At 40.9% G+C, this 18208-nt stretch overlaps 1 protein-coding gene across 4 annotated transcripts in view; it reads left to right on the top strand.

Annotated features, from left to right (window-relative positions):
• The first annotated feature begins 362 nt into the window (after positions 1-362).
• Positions 363-18208, top strand: part of FAM189A2 (family with sequence similarity 189 member A2) — a 29545-nt gene continuing 11699 nt past the window's right edge. For 3 of the 4 annotated variants that reach the window (XM_017807351.1, XM_017807350.1, XM_017807352.1), the window contains exons 1-6: positions 891-973; positions 2583-2639; positions 12516-12626; positions 15036-15161; positions 15949-16056; positions 16166-16284. In XM_017807351.1, the coding sequence (XP_017662840.1) occupies positions 938-973; positions 2583-2639; positions 12516-12626; positions 15036-15161; positions 15949-16056; positions 16166-16284 (557 nt within the window). In that variant the 5' untranslated portion in view covers positions 891-937. Of the gene's footprint in view, positions 420-890; positions 974-2582; positions 2640-12515; positions 12627-15035; positions 15162-15948; positions 16057-16165; positions 16285-18208 lie in introns of those variants that run through there. The other variant, XM_017807353.1, reaches the window with a different exon arrangement.

Below are 18208 nucleotides of genomic sequence, written 5' to 3'. Positions count from 1 at the left end.
GACAGACCACGGTCATGGCAAGATTTTCCCAGGGAAAACACGGGACTGAGGGATTGCGGGGTGGAAAAAAATGAAACTCCGCCGGGTACAGATTTCTCTGCCTTTATCTTGTCCCAGGCACATCGCATCGGCAAGCACCCAGGCACACTCGCGCACATGCGAGACACACGTCGTGCTGTCTGGCAAACCTCCTCGTCGGGAAGGGCGCCAGCGACGCGAAATGCAATCCAGTGGCTTCCCCCTCCCTCCTCCCAAGAAGAGTTATTTTAAAACTTCAGGCACAGTTCTCGGTAGTAACAGTGACCAGGGATAAAAGGGGAAGGGAGGAAGTGCGGGAGGGAGCGTGGTAACAAGGGAAGTGTTAAAACCCTCCGAGGCTGTTGCAGAGCTTCTGCAGCAGCAGCATCATCATTAGCAGGGTGAGCCGGGACGGGAGGGCAGCGATGGCTACGGGGCCGGGATAGTCCGGGGAGCGGCGGCGGAGCTGCGGAGAGGCACCTTGCGGGGGTGGTCCCGGCTCCGCCCGGCGGTGAGGGCACTGCCGGGGCCGGCGCTACCCGAGCGGAGCGGAGCCGCAGGAAGCGGGCGTCCGAGGGGGCTGGCACGGCCCCGCCCGGCCCAGACCGAGCCCGCAGCAGCCCGGGGAGAGCGGTGGCAGCCCACCATGTCGCTGCCGGCGGGGATGCCGGAGTCCCGCGGCGCCCCGCACAGCTTCGCCTCGCTACCCCGGCCAGCTCAGGGCTCGCTGTCCACCGGGGCCGCCGCTCTCCCGCCGCCGCCGCTCCGCCCAGACGAGCTGCAGCGCGGTCGCCCATGCCCATGCCCCCCGGGCGCGCTGCCCGCCGTCTCGCTGCTCGGGCTGGCGCTGCTGCAGGTCGGCTTGGGCAACGCCCTGGTGGCGCTGAGCGCGGTGGTGTGGCTCAGCAGAGCCGGGCAGATGAAGAACGCGTGCTCCACCTGGGCCGGCTCCTTGGTAAGTAGCAGCTGCAGGTCCGGCGGGGCGTGCGGGGCACCTGCGGAGCACCTGCGGAGCACCTGCGGAGCAGAGCGGCCGCCGGTCCCGCTCCTCAGCGCCCGCTTGGAAATAGGGTGCAGGTAATGCTTTCGCTGACACTTTAGCCAGGGTGTCAGCTTGACCCCAGATAGGGGGTTTATTTCCTGACGTGCATTTTTGCCCCCCTCCCAAGTTATTTTACGCAATTAGAAACAGGATTTTCGAAAGTCACTGTGTATGTAGATGTTATATATTGCTTTATTGCACTGTGTTGTGTATTGATTTTATGCGTTGCACCTTTCCTCTCGTGACAGAGAAAACAGCAATGTTGCAGGGGGGAAAAAAATGGATGGGCTTGATACAGTTTTGTAAAGAGTCCTGAGAGAAGTTATTCCTTCTCGTGTTGAACTCTGCTTTAAACCATAGCTTTTTAAATACAGAATATATATAATAGTTTGTGTTGCAGAAGCTCGGCAGTGGTAAGCAGAAATCAACAAGAGTAGAAGGATCAGGGTGACTGGTCACAGTTTCTAAGCCCTCGAGCAATGAGCAAGTTGTGTTCTGTGGCTGGGACGCTCAGCTCCTGCTGCTAGTGTGAAGAGCATCAGCCTATCCCCCATTTAAATTACATTGCCAGTGTTGTTCACCACCTGTGAAAACATGCTCCATGATCTGTGGTTTGGGGATCACACAGTCCTTGGGCAGCGGGGAGAAATCCAGGCCATCCAAATGGGTATTTTAGGTATCTCTCTTGTGATCTTTCATCTTTTTTTTTTTTTTCTTTACTCTAGGTTAAAAGAAGTTTAAGTATATGTATAAGTTTAAGTATATAAGCTCTGGACTTTCTTTGAACTCTGTACACAGAACCATGCTTACACTTTTAAAATGTTTTAAAATTGCACATGGAAAATAGAAGTATCGGTATCTTTGATAAAGAAAGTCGTGGGGTTCAGTTCTGTGATTCAGCAAGTTTGGTCTAACAAGTGCTGTTGCAGAAAGATGTGCTTTTACTTCTATTCTTTCCTCATGCTGACACTGGCATTAATCTGATTAAACAGCAAGTCATTTTAGGGAGATAGTGCTGCTGCTCTTCGCTGGTTTTGGTAGGGTTCATTGTTTTAGTTCACCAGAATGGTCAGAAGAGGGCCAGATCAGCGCAATGGAAGAAAGAGGTAGGCACTTCATGAAGTGCTGGAGTGGCGACACAAGGTGGAGACACAGAGCCAGTTTTTAGATTTGCTTGGCCATGCTGCAGAGAACAAGTGCTCAACTGGCTGAATATAATTATTTTAGGCAATTGTGGAGGTCAGAGTTGCTGAAATACTACTTGTCCCCATGGATGTTTTCTGGGAGGAAAAAAATAAGAAAAGAATAGTTTAAAATTTGGTTGTGTTATTTCACAGGATGTTTTTAGGAATGAAAAACCTCATAAGCACAGGTTGTTATTCTCTGCTTTAAAGTGCATCTTCATATCTTCCCAATGTTGTTGTAGTGTTCCAAAGTACCATTCATCAGAACAGTAATAAAAAAACAAGTAAATGGCATTTCATGAACAGTTGTTCACTTCTTGATGTTTTTGATGTTGTAGGCAATGTTATGTGGAATCTTAGGGTTGACAACATGGAAGACGACAGTGATGATTTTGGTAAGTATGGATTAAAATTTTGTAAGGAAATTATCAAAATATGATTCTGATTTAATAGTCATTGGTAAAAAGAGAAATCTCTTCCTTCTCCTTGAAAAAAAAAAACCAACCTGTAAGGTTGAGTCTCTCTTTTTAAATTGTAGAATCATAATTATTGAAAGAGGAGACCATGACTCCTGCATGGCTGGAGTCCTCAGTAAGGGCACGAATGGACCATGTGTGGAAGAATTGTTAGCGTTGTTTACAGAACATATTTTGTGGTGTGGTTTTGTATGTATAAGGGAGTGCTGGCTTAGAATAAATAATTTAGCTCTCTGAGACAGTGCTGCTTAAAATTAAACGGGGGAGATGGCTTTAAAGCTTAGCTCAGTTGTAGTGTTTTTTGATAGCAGCTTTGAGTGCAAGCCGAAGTCTTGCCAGCTTACAGTACTATCCAGTGTTATCATTTCAGATACAGTTGGCATTGCAATGCTGTGAGGGAATTAAATTGATGTGTTAGCTGTTTCCAATTGTAAGTGAAATCTGAAGCTGTGTGGCTCCTAATGTCTCAGAGTTGGGATTTGAAAAAGTGTTTTGGAGTTGCTTTTGTTTGTAGGTTTGGGGAGTTTTTTGGTGCGTCGGTTGGTTTGGGGGTTTTTTGTTTGTTTGGGGTTTTTTGCCTTACTGTCACTTCTGAAGACTTCTTCCAGGCCAAAGCAGTTGTTTCATTTTTGTGCAGGACTTCTTTGGGATCCACGTAGACACTGATGAGGAGTACCAACTATCAGACATGTGAGCTAGATATAGAATCAGAGAGTCATAGAATAATCAAGGTTGGAAGAGACCTTTAAGATCATCCAGTCCAACCATCAACCCAGCACTACCACTGTAACCCCTAAACCACTAAAGCACATCACCTAGTGCCAGATCCAGACACTTCTTAAACACCTCTGGGGTGATGCCTCCACCACCTCCCTGGACAACCTAATCCAATACCTGACCACACCAACAGTGAAAATATTTTTCCTAATATCTAATCTGAATCTCCCCTGTCTCATCTTAAGGCTATTTCTCTTGTTCTCTCACTGCAGGCACAGTAGAAGAGATCAGCCCTCACCTCACTACAACCTCCTTTCAGGTACTTGTAGAGAGCGATGAGATCCCCCTGAGCCTCCTCGAGACTAAACAAACCCAGCTCCCTCAGCTGTTCCCCATAAGACATGTTTTCTAGACCCTTCATAAGCCTTGTTGCCCTTCTCTGGACACACTCCAGCACCAAATGTCATTTTTAGAGTAAGGGCACCAGAATTGAACACTGCACTCGAGGTTTGGCCTCACCAGTGCCGAGTACAGGGGGTTGATCACTGCCCTAGACCTGCTGGCTACGCTATTCTTCATACAGGCCAAGATGCCATTGGCCTTCCTGGCCACCTGGGCACACTGCTGGCTCATATTGGACCAGCTGTCAACCAGCATCCCCAAAATGCATTGACTTTTGGTCAGACTGAAACCGTCAGGGAGTTGAACTAGATGATCATCGAAGGTCCCTTCCAATTGAAATACTCTATTCTGCATAAAAAAAAAAAGAGATTAGCATTAAACACTTAATGAGGCTAAGGAAATCATGCCTTGAATTAGCTACAATATTTCAAGTTCAGATTGTTAGTTTCTGTGAGCATATTTATCTTGTGCTAAATATCTAATATATCTACCCTCTAGTAACTTGAACATTTTCTCCGGGAAGTTATGAGGAGTTATGTGAATTGTAAAAGCAAACTTCCTACGTATGTCAGCAATGAGACTAATTTTGTAGTCATGACTTAGAATTATGACATTCACAAGCAAAACTATAAAATACATTCCAAACTAAAGCATATATAATTTTTTCAGCTGTGATTGTCCTCCCCTTTTTCCTCCTTACGTAAGTCTTAGCACTAGTTTCTTGTAAATACACTTCTAATGGATTTATCTTTCCCAGCTTTTACACTGAATCCCTTTTTTCTTTGCCTGTACAGAGCCTGTACAAAGCTGTGAAGGCAGGAGAGACTGCACAGTAGTGTCCCTGACAGCCCTTAACTTAAGCAGGTGCCAGGTGTAGAAATGCCTTTATGCAGCAAGTGAGCTTTGTGGAGAGAAGTGGTTGCATTTGCAGGTGGCTTTATAAGATTGTTATGGAACCCAGATATTTAACATGTTGGGTACCTGTGCTAGGGCCATGCCAGAAATCTGAGGAGTGATATCAATTACCGTGTTTTATGTTGTAGCAACTTATGTCAGCATTTAGTTGTCTTTATGCAGAAACTTTGGACTGTGCTCAACAGTTAAAGTTTGGCTATCCTTTTTCCCTATATAGTTATGTCTTAATTTACAAATGCCTAAGAAGGGGCCTCTGCTTCTCTTTTTATGTGTTTGAGCTGTTTTCAACACTCAGTTTCACACTTTCTTCAAATAGTGTGAATACCAGCCCCTAAATTCTTCATATACTCCCAAAGGCCCCAAAATAGCTTTGTTTTCAGCTCATGTTGAATAATTATATCTAGATTTTAATTTTACATGGTGTGTGCTATAAGCCCTCAGATGTAACAGTTGGGCTGTAATTAGGGGTAGATGGTTAAGCTCCATCATTTAACTTCTCTGCTTCCCACAGCTGAGTCATGAGCAAAATTACAGTGACTAGTGAGTGCCACAGAATTTGTCCATGAGGAGGTGCTGATCCTCTGAGCAGATTCTGGTATGCTCAAGAACATGGTGATGCTGTTTCTTACGTGTTTCTGTATTATCTAATTTTTGGGATTGATTGTCAGTTTGTGGACTTAGGAAATTTTATGATGCAATTGACATTTATCTCTGCTCCCTTTAAAAGTACTAATTCTTTCTAAAAGAAACCTATTTGCTGTTCTGATTCAGGATTTCAGGATTCAGGATTTTCATCTCTGAAACCTGCTGGAGTACACATATTTGCCTGCAGCTCCTTTGCATGGCATCAGTCTAGCTCCTCCAATAAAAGGCTGGTGTCTTGGCTCACAAAATGTTTCTCTCCATCTTCCCATCTTTAGGTGGTGGTTTTTCACTGTCTGCATTTGTTTCTTTGTGAAGATCCAGTCTGTTCTGCGGCTGCCACTTTAATCCAAGGTCTTGGTTGTGGGAAAAACAACCAAATTTTGGTTTTTTCCTATGACAGCAAGGCTCTGGTGCTGCAGATCCTTGGAGAAAGCACAGGGCTGCAACGCTGTAAGAGGAGCTGGGGATGGGCTGTGGTGTTTCAGTGGCTCATATTTTATCCTTGGAAGGGAGAAAGGAAGGAAAACACATTAGTTAGAGCTGTAGTGGACCTTTAGTAGCACCATCTGTGAGAGTAAATCAGTCTTGAAGAGGGATGGCTGTGATAAGACTTGTTAAAAAATAAAATTGAGAGCTATATTTGGGTTTTGCCATCCACACTGTCTTACAGCTGTATTACAGTATGGGAAGATACTAGATAAATAATGTATCTGAGACACAGGGTACTGCAAGGCAAAATCAAATTATAATCATATCTTCTGTAGGACATTTTTGCAAGGAAGGCTTGGCCTTCAGCACTGCAGCCACTGAGAAGCCTTGGCTCTGAAATCCTGCCTTGGATTTAGGTGTTTGAGGTTTTTCTGTTCTGGATATCAGTTAATCAGTTTTGGAAGTCAGCTTGTAACACGTCCTAAGGCTGATTTTATTTTGAGGCAGTGCCATGTTAACACTGGACTTGATGATCTTGGAGACCTTATTGATTCTATGTTTCTTCCTCTGCAGGCCTGTCCCAATTTATTTAATGGGGAAAGAGAAACTTCCTACCTCCCCCTCCAAGTTGTTTGGGTATTGACTCTGAACCATTCTGGAGTCAATGTTACCCTCCATGCATAGAATCTGGTTCCTTCCTGTCTGGTCCTAAACTCCTTCCTTTCATACAGCTTTAAATCTTATTTTTAACTGAAGGAACTGATTTTTTTCAGAAAGAACATAAAATCTCCATTGTTAGTTTGTGTGTACTTGAGGGCAACTCACATCTTCAACGGGTCATGCTTGCTATAATAGCCTCTGTCCTTACTGATATGCCAGTTTGAACTAGTCAATGCACTTTGAGTTTGTGTTGTATTCCCTGTTGTTGCCTGGAGCTGTACATGCTTTACTGAATACAGAAGCCCTTGGCTAGTGAAGTATCTTTTCCTTTCAGTCATGTACAAATTAGTTGCAATCCTGCAGAGTGTTCTTTTAGGTGACTCTGGTTGTGTTTTGTTTCTGGTTTGTTTTGGTTTTTTTTAACCAACTGAAACACAGACTTAAAGTTAAGCATCTGTCTGGTGGCTGCTTGGTGCTTGGGTTCTGCTGCTAAAGAGAAGACTTAGCTGTGATCAAATGACAGTGCCAGTGTCCAGCGAGACACAAATTTATTATGCTGAGTAGAGTTTAACTGCTGCAGCTGCAAGCACTTGGGAGCAGTTCAGTATCTGCAAATGCTTGGATCAAGAAATTAACAGAGCACATGCAGACTGGTTGAATGCAGCTCTGGCTTTCAGCTACATCAAGTGCTTTAATAATAATAATAATAATGGCCAGTCTTCGCGAGCGAAGATTTGGGAAAGGTCATTAACCCTTTGAGCCTGCGCAGTGGATTTTTTAGGTGAGACACAGCGTGCGCTGAACTGAGCCCACCCTTTAATCCTGAGGTTCATCTGCCGGGGCCGAGCAAGCTTGGACAGTGGCAGTGAGGTCCCCAGGACGTAGGTTTGTTTAGAGTGACCTTCTCTTAGATGGATTGCCTTATGCTTCTGTTGTTAGCTAGCATGACAGCTTTTGTGTTCATACATGCCATCAGTTTTCATGTAAAGCTTTGTGGGGTTTGACAGAAAAGTCAAAGTCTTGTGTTCAGCATGTGTCGTTCAATCTGGATTATTCTCATGTTTTACGGTATTGTAACAAGGATTTGAAATTTTTATTAGAAAGATTTTTTTATAGTTCAAAAGTGTTAGTATTTTTGGTTTATGACAAAAATTTACAACTCTTCCTTTAAAAACAGAAAAGTTTATGAAATTCAAGCATTTATTTATAACCTTGAAAATTTCTGAAGAATTTATTTGTAGTAAACCTTGTATGTAATGGAAACTTTTATCAGAAACAAAATACATCCCAGCAGCTTTAAAATAAAGATTTTTTTTTTTTAGGGCTGACTACTGCTATGATATCTGCACTTTGACTGATTTGCATAAATTTAACAAAATTTAATGTTTAGACCAAGATGCTTAGTTCTGATGATGTTTTTAAATTTTAGCCCTGCTAGTAACAGTATAAGGCACTGTAAACAGAAGCTGCGTATCATGCCCCTACCCCTGAAAAACAATCTCTCCCTATTCATGTGCTTTATGATAAGCAGTCATTGTACTATGGTGAGAGTTACTGTAGTAGTACCTTTTTTTCTTGATTTTTGAAGTAAAATAGCTCAATGTTAACATCTTTGCTCATGTTCAGAACTCCAGCATTAGGTCACTAAGTGGTAATTATACAAAGGTTTTACAGTCAGTTCAAGAAAATAAAAAGAAATAATGCTTTTAAGTGTGAGACTACGAAAAGCCATTAGAGGCTTTTAGCCATTTTATGCTGCAAAAGCTTTTCTCTCATATGTATATATAGGGTGTTTTAGTGCTTTATTTGAAATCTGTGATTTTTTTAAATGAATTAATTTGACTCTTACTTGTGTGGTTTGGTTTTTTTTGGTGACAGTTGTGTTATGAGTCTCCATGCTCTCACAACTGACAAAACTTTAGTAAAGTCTCAAAATTTTTAATTATTGCTATCATTGCTGTGCATATGTACAATTAATAAATTAAATTGCCTTTTCCTACAGGATGTTTATAAAGTATATATGTAGGCTGTAAATGGATATAAGAGTTGGTGATTGTGGAATGAAAGTTTTTCTTTCATTGCAGTGTCTGGTTAGGCATCAGTCCTGTGTGCACATATTAAAGTGAAAGCAATTCCTCTCTGGCATTAGGTATTCCCTTCAATGGCAGCAGCAGCAGGACAACAAGCAGTCTCCCCATGCAGAATGAAAAATAGTGTCAGGGCTTTATTATGCAAATTTATGCTTCCTTGGAATCCTCAAAGTGCATGATGACATTTTTAGCTGGAAGAGATAATCCATTCAAGACAATAGCGAATACTGTGTCTAACATTAGAATACACTTTGCTTTCATATATTTTACTTCATATAAATGTTCCTCACAACTTTCTGCAGCTGTTCACAGTCCTTGTGTATCTAATGCTCAGAAGATGAAGGCTGTGAGCCAAACTAAAGCCTCAATTTGAGTAGTTTCCATTTTTATCTGCAATTAAGACCAGTTACCTCTGTTGTGACTTCTAAAATACAATATTTGCCTTTGTCTGTTTTTTCTAAGTTGAGAAGTACTTCTCTCCTCTGGGTGGGATCTTCTGTCACTGGGATAAAGTGGAATACCTGTTTTTATTTATAGGTGAGTAGTGATGGAGAAGAAGTTTAAACTTCCACCTGCAGGAGAATATAACTGATAAAATAACCTAACAGAATACATGTTAGATTGAACAGTGAGGTGGATTGAAAACAAAGTGACTGGGCCCAGAGTTGTGATCAGTGGCACAAAGCCAAGCCAGCCAGAGGACAGTCAGCAGAGTTGAGCCCAAGGGGTGGAAACTGGAGCCAGTACTACTTAAGTGAGTGGTCTCTACAGTGGGACAGAGTGCACTCTCAGCAAGTTCACAGGTGATGCAAAACTATGAGGAATGGCTGATATGCTAAAAGTTGCCATTTGGAAGGACCTGGACAGGCTGGAGAAATGGGCTGAGAGAAATCTCCTGAAGTTCAACAAGGGGGAATGCAAAGTCCTGCCTGTGCAGGGAAGTGACACCAGTACACCCTGGGGAACACCTTGCTGGAAAGCAGCTCTGCAGAGAAAAACCTGGGGATGCTGGTAGACAACAAGCTGTCCATGAGACAGCAAAGTGCTCCTGTGGCAAAGAAAGCTAACTGTGTCCTGGGCTGGATTAGGCAGAGATTTGCCAGCAGGTGAAGGGATATGATCTTCCCATACCTGGAGAGGTGTGAGAGCAGGGGCTGTTCAACCTGGAGAAGAGATGGCTTCTGGGGGGATCTTCTGCATCTGTGTAAATAGCTGATGTGAGGGAAAGAAGAATAGAGAACTAGACCTTTCTCACCGGTGCTCACTGACAGGACAAGAGGCTATGGGCAGAACTGAAAAAAAACAGGGAATTCCATTGAAACAAGAAAGATTACTTTTTTACTATTATGGTGGTCAAAAACTGGTGTAGGTTACCCAGAGAGGTTGTGAAGTATCTGTCTGTTGAGACAGTCAAAACCCACCGGACGTTGTCTTTGGCAGCCTGCTGTAGACCATTGAGTTCCAAGGCCCCTGTCACGAGCAGGGACACCATGAACCTGCTTGAGCAGGAGATTGCACTAGACAGTCTCAAGAGGTCCCTTCCAATCTCGGTGATTCAGTGAAAATGCTGAGCAGCAATGGAGCAGAAAGAAAAAGGATTTTTTCTCTTGATATTCAAGTACCATGTATTGTCTTGTCCAATGTCAGATACGTAGTAGTGAATTATTATGGTTATGGTTCAGATCATGGTAGTGTTTTAGATTGTATGTTGAGGAATTTTCTTATCTTCTGCTTCTTTGTCAGGATTATCTGCATATTGGATTATGCATCAAAAATAGACTATACATGTAATAAAAAACAGATCAAGATTACACTTATGTGTGGTAGGATTTACTAGAACATAAATGCAGAAATTGTCATCCTTGTTTTGCATATCTGTAATAATGTTCCTTCTCTTCCTTGTTGTTCTTTGATTTTTACCAGGTTTCTTTAGAAAAATCTCCATAATTTTTATTCAAAATTTTGAATTAGGAGTCTTGATTGTAACTTTTTATATAGCTGTACATGGAATTGTTTCTATTGCAGCTTCTGTACCAAAGGAGAAACCTTAAATGTGAATTTGCTTTTTTTTTTTTCTGAATCTTTCTTTACTTTGGCCACATAACTTCTTTGCTCCATTTCCTCATCATTTGAAAGAAGACAAATATACCTCTTCTTTTTCTTAATAACATGTCATGAGATTTTTACTATAAAGATGTTTTATGTTGAAACAGATTCTATTTCACTTTAAAAAATGGCTAATTCCTAGTTGTCAATGCCCTGTGTGAATGTACTTCTTTATATGAAATGCCTGTGTCAAACGATTTTCTCAAAGTAGTTTTTATCAAAAGGATAACTGAGATAATCTAGATAAAAGCATAAGAAATGGTATCAATTCATTTGAGTGGTATGCAAGGAGTTAATTTTTAAAAAATCATTAGATTCTGTGTTTGTACGGAGAAACAAATGTCACTCAGAATGCTTACTAGAACTAAAATCCTCTTATCTGTGTTTTCATGATAAGTAGAAAACTAGGGGAAAATACTCTTCCTCTTAGTATTTATTTTGTTCTTAGTATGTCAAACACAAAATAGTCCCAGTCCTCTTCAGAGGAGTACTAATAGCTACTTCAATTATTGGGGGTTTTGAGGTTAAAACCTACCTTATGGGATAATGTCAAACTTCTGTAAAGCCTACTAGTAATGAGATATTATAATTTAAGGAATGAGCTTTCACAGTAATGCTCTTTGACTCTGATCCACTCATGGGTGATTATATTTCCCCGAACCTCAGAAAATGGGAACATATTTGTGCATCAACTCTGATTTTTTTTTTTTTTTTTCAGATTGCAGGTAGCTAGCCATGTTATATCACTTAAATTAACTGGGAAAGCCATTGTGTTCTTCGTGCATGTTTAGGAAGTGCTTGTTGCTGGATCTGCTCTAAAGCTGCCTGGAGAAGAACTGAACCCATGTCCCTCATGATTTCCTTCTCTTCCTCTTTTTTTTTGTCATGTCCTGCTTTTTGAATTTGGACCATTTTGTTACAAAGAAATCTGAATGATCAGGTTGTTATTAACAAGGATTCTTTAGGAAAATAAGGATCTGAAACTTGCTTTGTAAGGTTGAATGCTTAAAGGAGGAACCTAATTTTTATTTGTCTCTAAAGTAGTAGTCTTACCCATAGTACTTTCTCCCAAAGTACAGAAAAATCTTGCTGTATGAACTGGGACATGAAAAGTTCTTATATGTGTTCAAAATCCATATCCCAAGTCATGTAAGTGCAGATTGTAAGGGCATAGGTGAAAGCGAGACATCATTTTATCCGCTACTCTATCATTTTATCCGCTACTCTATTATGCTTGCCATTGCTCATTTTTCAGATGGTCTATAAATCTGAAGGTATTATCTGAATTATGAATGTTCTGGTTTTAGTATCCAGGAGGAAATAAAATCATATTACTAAAATCTTTCAAGTGTCTCCATCCTCACTATACTGGGGCAAATATTTTTCATTTATTTTTGCTGCAAAATAATTCTGGAAATTCAGTGCAGAGTGAATATTGCCTTAATGTGTTTCCTCCTCTTCAGGTTTCTTTACTGGTCTGAATGTGTTGAGACCTTAACATGGTGGAAGAGTATGACTACACAGTGGAAATCAGAGGGCTTGCAAATCATACTTTGCACTCCAGAAAAAACTGTAGTTGCCTATGCTGTTACTGCTGACATTTTCAATAGTAGCGTGAATTTTACTTCTGCATAACTAGTGCAGAATAAGGAGAGAGAGAAAAGACAAAGGTGTTGGGAATAGACACCTTGGGGCACTGAAGTCATGGGAAGTTTCAAAAAAGAAGCAGTGTTTTTCCCAGCTTCAGTTTGTGAGTGGGATTTGCACTGTCATGGGTTCCTTGAGTTGGGTTCCTGTTCCCACTGCAGTTAACTTTGTTTTGCTGTTCCAGAATAAACTGCTTATTCTGCTGTCTATCACCTGTGTTCTGCTGAGCTTGGCTGGATTTATATTAGGATGTCAAGACGTTGAGTTTTTGTCCAGAGTACCCAGATGCAATTTGGTGAGCACACATACTGATTTACACCTATTTCTTCTCATTATGGTACATTAGCTTGTTGTGCTGAAATCACAAAATGTGCTAATGTAGAGCTGCAAGTAGTTTAAGAAGATTCAAGCATAAAGGATTTTTTTAGTAATGTGACAAATATAAAGCATAGAAAACAGCCTGAGTGGGTAGTGGTGAGCTACCTACAAAAATCTTAGTCATTATAATCTGTGGGTGGGATTATTTTTCCTGTTTTGCCTCACCTAGTGAGGACCATTTGTGTGAATACCTTACAGCAGGAACTGTGAGGAAAAAATAATATAAACCAAATCATACTAGCTTTTCAGAACACTTCTATGTGATGAAGAAGCAATCTGCAAGACAGGGCAGAACGCAAAAGATTTTTCTGAAATTGCTGTCATAAGAAGTACAAGAATAACTATTTATGAATGAAAAACTGTGAAATAATTGAAATTGAAGGATACAATGTGGGATCACTTGGTAATGAAGATGATCATGTGTAAAAGCTTGAAGAGCTTTAAGAATTAATCGAAAGATCTTCAAATATCTATTTCCATTCCCTTATTGCTTCAAGAAGGCTACTGTTGATTTCTTGACATGCCAGTGTATTTCAGTGAGAGTCCAAGACCAGAAGCAGTTAGTAATCTAGATTCACCCACTATCACTGTACTAAAGCAGCACTGAGAATTGATAATGTTATACCAGATGAGATGATTTAATGTTTCAGGAATTTCTGAGCCATCTGTGGCTGGAAGCATAGAGTACAGCCAAAAGGCATTCTTGCAGTCATTAATTACTCTGTAGAATGGCTTCTATAGGTGGAAGAGTGTTGACATGACTATCAAGTTTGACAGCTAAAAACCCAATTATCTCTAGGTATGAAAACATCAAGTTTCTATTTTTAAAACTAAGATGACAATATTAATTTGAAAGTTACAAACAACAACTAGTGTATGGATTTGACTATTAATGATTTGACCAGGTTGCAGTTATAGTTGTGTGTTTCATTCCATCCTTAGAAATGCAAGATGCACTCATGAATCAAAGAAAATGTGTACATTTCTGTTATAGGTTAGAAATCCAGGAGGGGGGAATTTTTCTTCCCCCTGCCCCCACTGTAGGAAAGACGGAGTTTGAATGGAAAGGGAGGCGATTAGCATTACAAAAGGTCTAGCCGGCTGAGCTGCATTCCTAACGAATGGCCCATCGGAGGCTGGGGGAAGGAGGGTTTTGGGGGGTTGCTGGCACTCTTCGGAAGGGAGAAGTTAGTTTTTGCTGAGCTCTCGCTCTGGGATGGAGACAGGGGTCTTGAGTGCGTGCTTTTGGAGAGAAGGCCTGGAGGCCGGTCCTTCTGGCTTCCTGCCCTGGTCAGCCCTGACTGCTGGCCTCAACTTGCGGGCAGGCTGTCTTTGTCTCCAGCCCGGACCTGCTGCGTTCTCATCAGAGAGTTTTTGTGCTCTCTGGGAGAAGAAAGGAGGAGCCTTGGGACACCGTCATCTGAGGACAACAGTGAGTTTTGTGAGGGTGAACTGCTTTCCTTTCCCCTTTCTCCCTCTGGGGGAAGGGTCCCCATTCTCTTTTCGGCTCCTCCCGCGACCCGAGAACACCCCCCAGACCCCTCCCGTGTGGTACCGCCAGAGCCCGACAGCGCCCCCTGCAGGCCAACACCGAGCACTGCAGGCTCTGCACCTCCAGTGACCCAACAGCGCCCCCTGCTGGCCAACACCGAGCACTGCAGGCTCTGCACCTCCAGTGACCCAACAGCGCCCCCTGCCGGCCGTGATTGGAACTGCGCTAAGGACAGAGAAGTGTTCAGACTTTTCCTTTTGTCTGAAGGGAACTTCTGGGTACAGGACTATTGTCTAGGTTTTTTTGTGTTCTGTTACTGTTCTTGCCAACACACATATATTTTTTAATAAAGGGTTGTTATTTCTTCTATTTTTCCACACTTCCTCGATTAAAACTCCTTAATTTTGAATTTACAATTGCTGAGAGAGAGAAGTTTGGTTTGTCTCATAACTCATCCTCTTTAGCAAACATTCCAGTCTCTTCAAACTGAGACAACTTCATAGAGTGGTTTACACATCAGTCAAAGAAATAATTTCTAGGCTACTATGCATTTGAAGGAGAATAGGAAATAAAATAGCTTAGTGATCAGTGCAGCTTTGATTACAATTAAGTTGTATTTAAATGTCTTAAGCTTATCCATAATGCTGTTTTTCAGATAAGAAGTACTTGTAATGCATGAATCATTGGCATACCAAACTGTTCAATTCTATAGTCTTGTGTTTCCAGTCTTCGTTGTGGTAACAGCTTTAGTTTAAAATATAGATTCTATATTATGCAGGTAAAACTGTTGCATAAAGCAGTTAAAATTAAAAACTGGAGTTTTGTTTCTTTAAGATGGATAAGGAAAACAAGACTTGTTTCTGCTGTGAAGAAATTAATCTCACTAAATGCACAGAAGTAGAGACTGTACTGAAGGCATACTATGTGAAGCCATGCAGTTCTGCTCACCTTCTTCTCAAGGTACCTTGCACACACTGGTTCATATGACTGCTTTTATAATGTCCGTGCTTGTGCAATAGTGCAGTGCTGAAGTAGCTGCTGCGTTTACTGTGAAAAATTCTGTTATTTTTCTAGTCTTCCACACCGGTCAGAAGCTCTTCATGGTTCTGTTGGCTTTTTTGTTATCTCTGGGTTTTGATCAGTGCACTGCTGATCCAATAAGCAGTTTTATGCAACCAAGTGTTTTGTTCAGCCAAAACTACAGTGGAATCCAGACAAGACTGTATGGGCAAATATGAATGTAAATTTTAGCTAATGATTTGATGCCCTAACCAGTCTTTTTAACTTCTCAACCTTTCTTGGCTTACAAACTGCTGAATTAAAACTCCTGATCAGCATAATCTTCAGATATAAAAAGAGCTTTAACATTTCTTTAATGGTGATTGTCTTGAATCTGGATTTCCCCCAGAAGTTAAGAGAAAGGTTATAATTCTTTGATGAATCAATGGACTATAAATCACATTTGAACTGTATTAAATCCTTCTGAATCTCTGTCAGGACAATCAATAGGACGAAGCAACTTTTTGCACATTACTCCAGTCTTGGAGATTGTGCTAAAGACTTCATCACATGTTTCTTAGAAGTAATTGCTATAGTCAACCCTATGTCTTCTGTGTTTGTTTTCTTTTTTTATTTAGTTTATTATTATTATTATTATTATTATTATTATTATTATTATTATTATTATTAACATCTACAAATACCTTGATTTAATTTCTTTAATTTCACACATCTTCATGTTCTTCAGAAAGTTCTCTTAGGTCTTTGTGCCCTGAATGCTCTCACCACTACAGTTTGCTTGACAGCAGCTGGCCTGCATTTCTGGCAGATATTTGAATCAAGAAGATCCTGCCTAGTAAGTGAGCACCAGGCTGTAAACAGCGGTGCTAACAGTGTTACTAGGTTACCCAATTCAGCAGTTTCTGTAGCTCGGACGGGTTTTAACAGAAGTTTTGTTTGACTAGGGTGAACTTCAGATTGAAGACCAAGATGACAGTTTGGATCGTGATGGTTTTGTCCCACTGGTGCCGCCTCCCTCCTATTTTGCAGCTTGTAATTCTAGTCCTCCCCAAACAAGTCACAGGTAAAATGGTACACTCTCTTCCTGTTTTTTATTGTCTTTGAACACACTGCCTACTCTTTTATTTAAGACTTTTTTCTCTGTTATTGACTGAAAAAGTTTGTGACTTTAGGGGAAATAAAAAAGAAGAAAAAAACTTGTTGATTTTGGAGACAGCATAAATACAGTGGCTAAGGGGTAAAATGTTGTGGTTTTTACTTCAGATTCTGTAGGAACTGTTTCTGGGCAAGAGAAATCCTACAGTTTGACACAGCTGAAAACTTACATGATACTGTCAAGAGCAGGTCGGGGCAGTGAGGGGAAGCCAGACACAATCACTTGGCAAGAGTTGTGTGAGAGACCCTGAATTGTGTCGTCTCAGGGACCTTTCTACCAGAGTGATTCCCCTTCTCCTGCTGGTAGTTAGGGCTGACTGAAGGGTGTGTTTTGATTGCACTGCCAGGCCAACTAATCACTATTCTGCAGGTGGTTATGTTCTCTTCAAAGTAATTTGCAGCTTGGCTTTTTTTATTAATTTATGACTCAGGTGGGGCTGCCTTATTCTGTTCTGAACATACAATATGATATATAAAATATGATGCTCAAGCAGACTGTCGCTGTACTCTTGCTTAAAGTCCCAACTTTTTGCAGTGTGCAGGACTGTTTAATTTATTTCACTGTTTCATCAGGAATAGTGTGCATGACTTTCAAGACTATGTGGTCCTGGCAGAGGTAACACTGATCCTAGGATTTCCTAGAAAATGGTATCATGGCACAGCAGTAGGTTTTAGAAAGAATGAATCCTCTGAAACACCAAAGAGCAAACATTACTAAAAACCTCCTATATAAGTCTTGTTTCAAGCTGCTTATGAGAACAGAATGTTATGTGATTTCATTGGAAGAATAAATATTTGTTGAAACATGCTTTTCAGAGTTCCCCTGCTTTAAAATGTAGCTGTCATTCTTCATCTGGCGTATCATTCTACCATTCTACATGGTTATCTCCTTCCCAGCAACAATTTTTTTTTTTTTTAATTTTTTTTTTTAGCACAATAGGTGCCGATGAACAATACTTGAGGCTTGTGTGGTCTAATTTGAGTAGCTACTTTGCCTATGACTGTGTTAAAACTTGTTGATAAGAACATTTAAGTGGTGGTGACATCTTTCTGAAGTCAGGCTACTTGTTTCAGGGTGTTCAGGGTAGTTACACAGCAGTGCAGAGTTTAAAGCAACAGACAGGCCTAATTTCTGTCCTTGGATGTGTTTGGAATGGATGGCCATTCTCTTCCACTCTTTAAATTGCAAAGGCAAAGGCTCTGCTATCAAAGCTAATTGGTTTGCTCACTTGATTGTGGGAGAACTTTTACACTTATTTAATGGTAGAAAAAAAAAATTCGCATTACAAATGTCTAGTCAACTCCTACCTCTGATCTAGTTATTTCACAAATAAAAAAATAGCAATTGCTTTATTTTTCAGTGTTGGCACAACAGAAACAGTTACATCTGAGTTTCCAGATGAACAACAAAGTTGACTAGGAGTTGGATTTTTATGATCCTTATGGGTCCCTTCCAACTCAGGATATTCTGTGATTCTATGAAAATGTTATAAGACGTGAATTTAAGGGAAAAGGTGACCCATGTGGGCTAACCAGATAGTCGCCTGGAGCCTAGAAATCTACCTCAGTCCAATTTAAAGTATCATTTGGGTACATCCTAGAAATGATATTTATAAATAAGGGACTCAAGGGAATGTTTCCCTATTTGCATGTTCTGTAGTAAGTTTTAACATAATATAATTGTTGGACAGAACATTAATTTTCAAGGTGGGACTGAGCTGAGTAGGTCAGATCAGGCATGGTTAAAAACAAAACTAAGATGCAAAATGTATATAATTTTGTGGCTTACATTGAATTTAAGTTCAGCATGAACATACTGGAAAAAAGTGAAC

Source organism: Lepidothrix coronata, unplaced genomic scaffold (assembly GCF_001604755.1).
Source record: "Lepidothrix coronata isolate B3197 unplaced genomic scaffold, Lepidothrix_coronata-1.0 Scaffold18, whole genome shotgun sequence".
NCBI lineage: Eukaryota > Metazoa > Chordata > Aves > Passeriformes > Pipridae > Lepidothrix > Lepidothrix coronata.
This window is presented reverse-complemented; position numbering and strand designations above follow the sequence as displayed.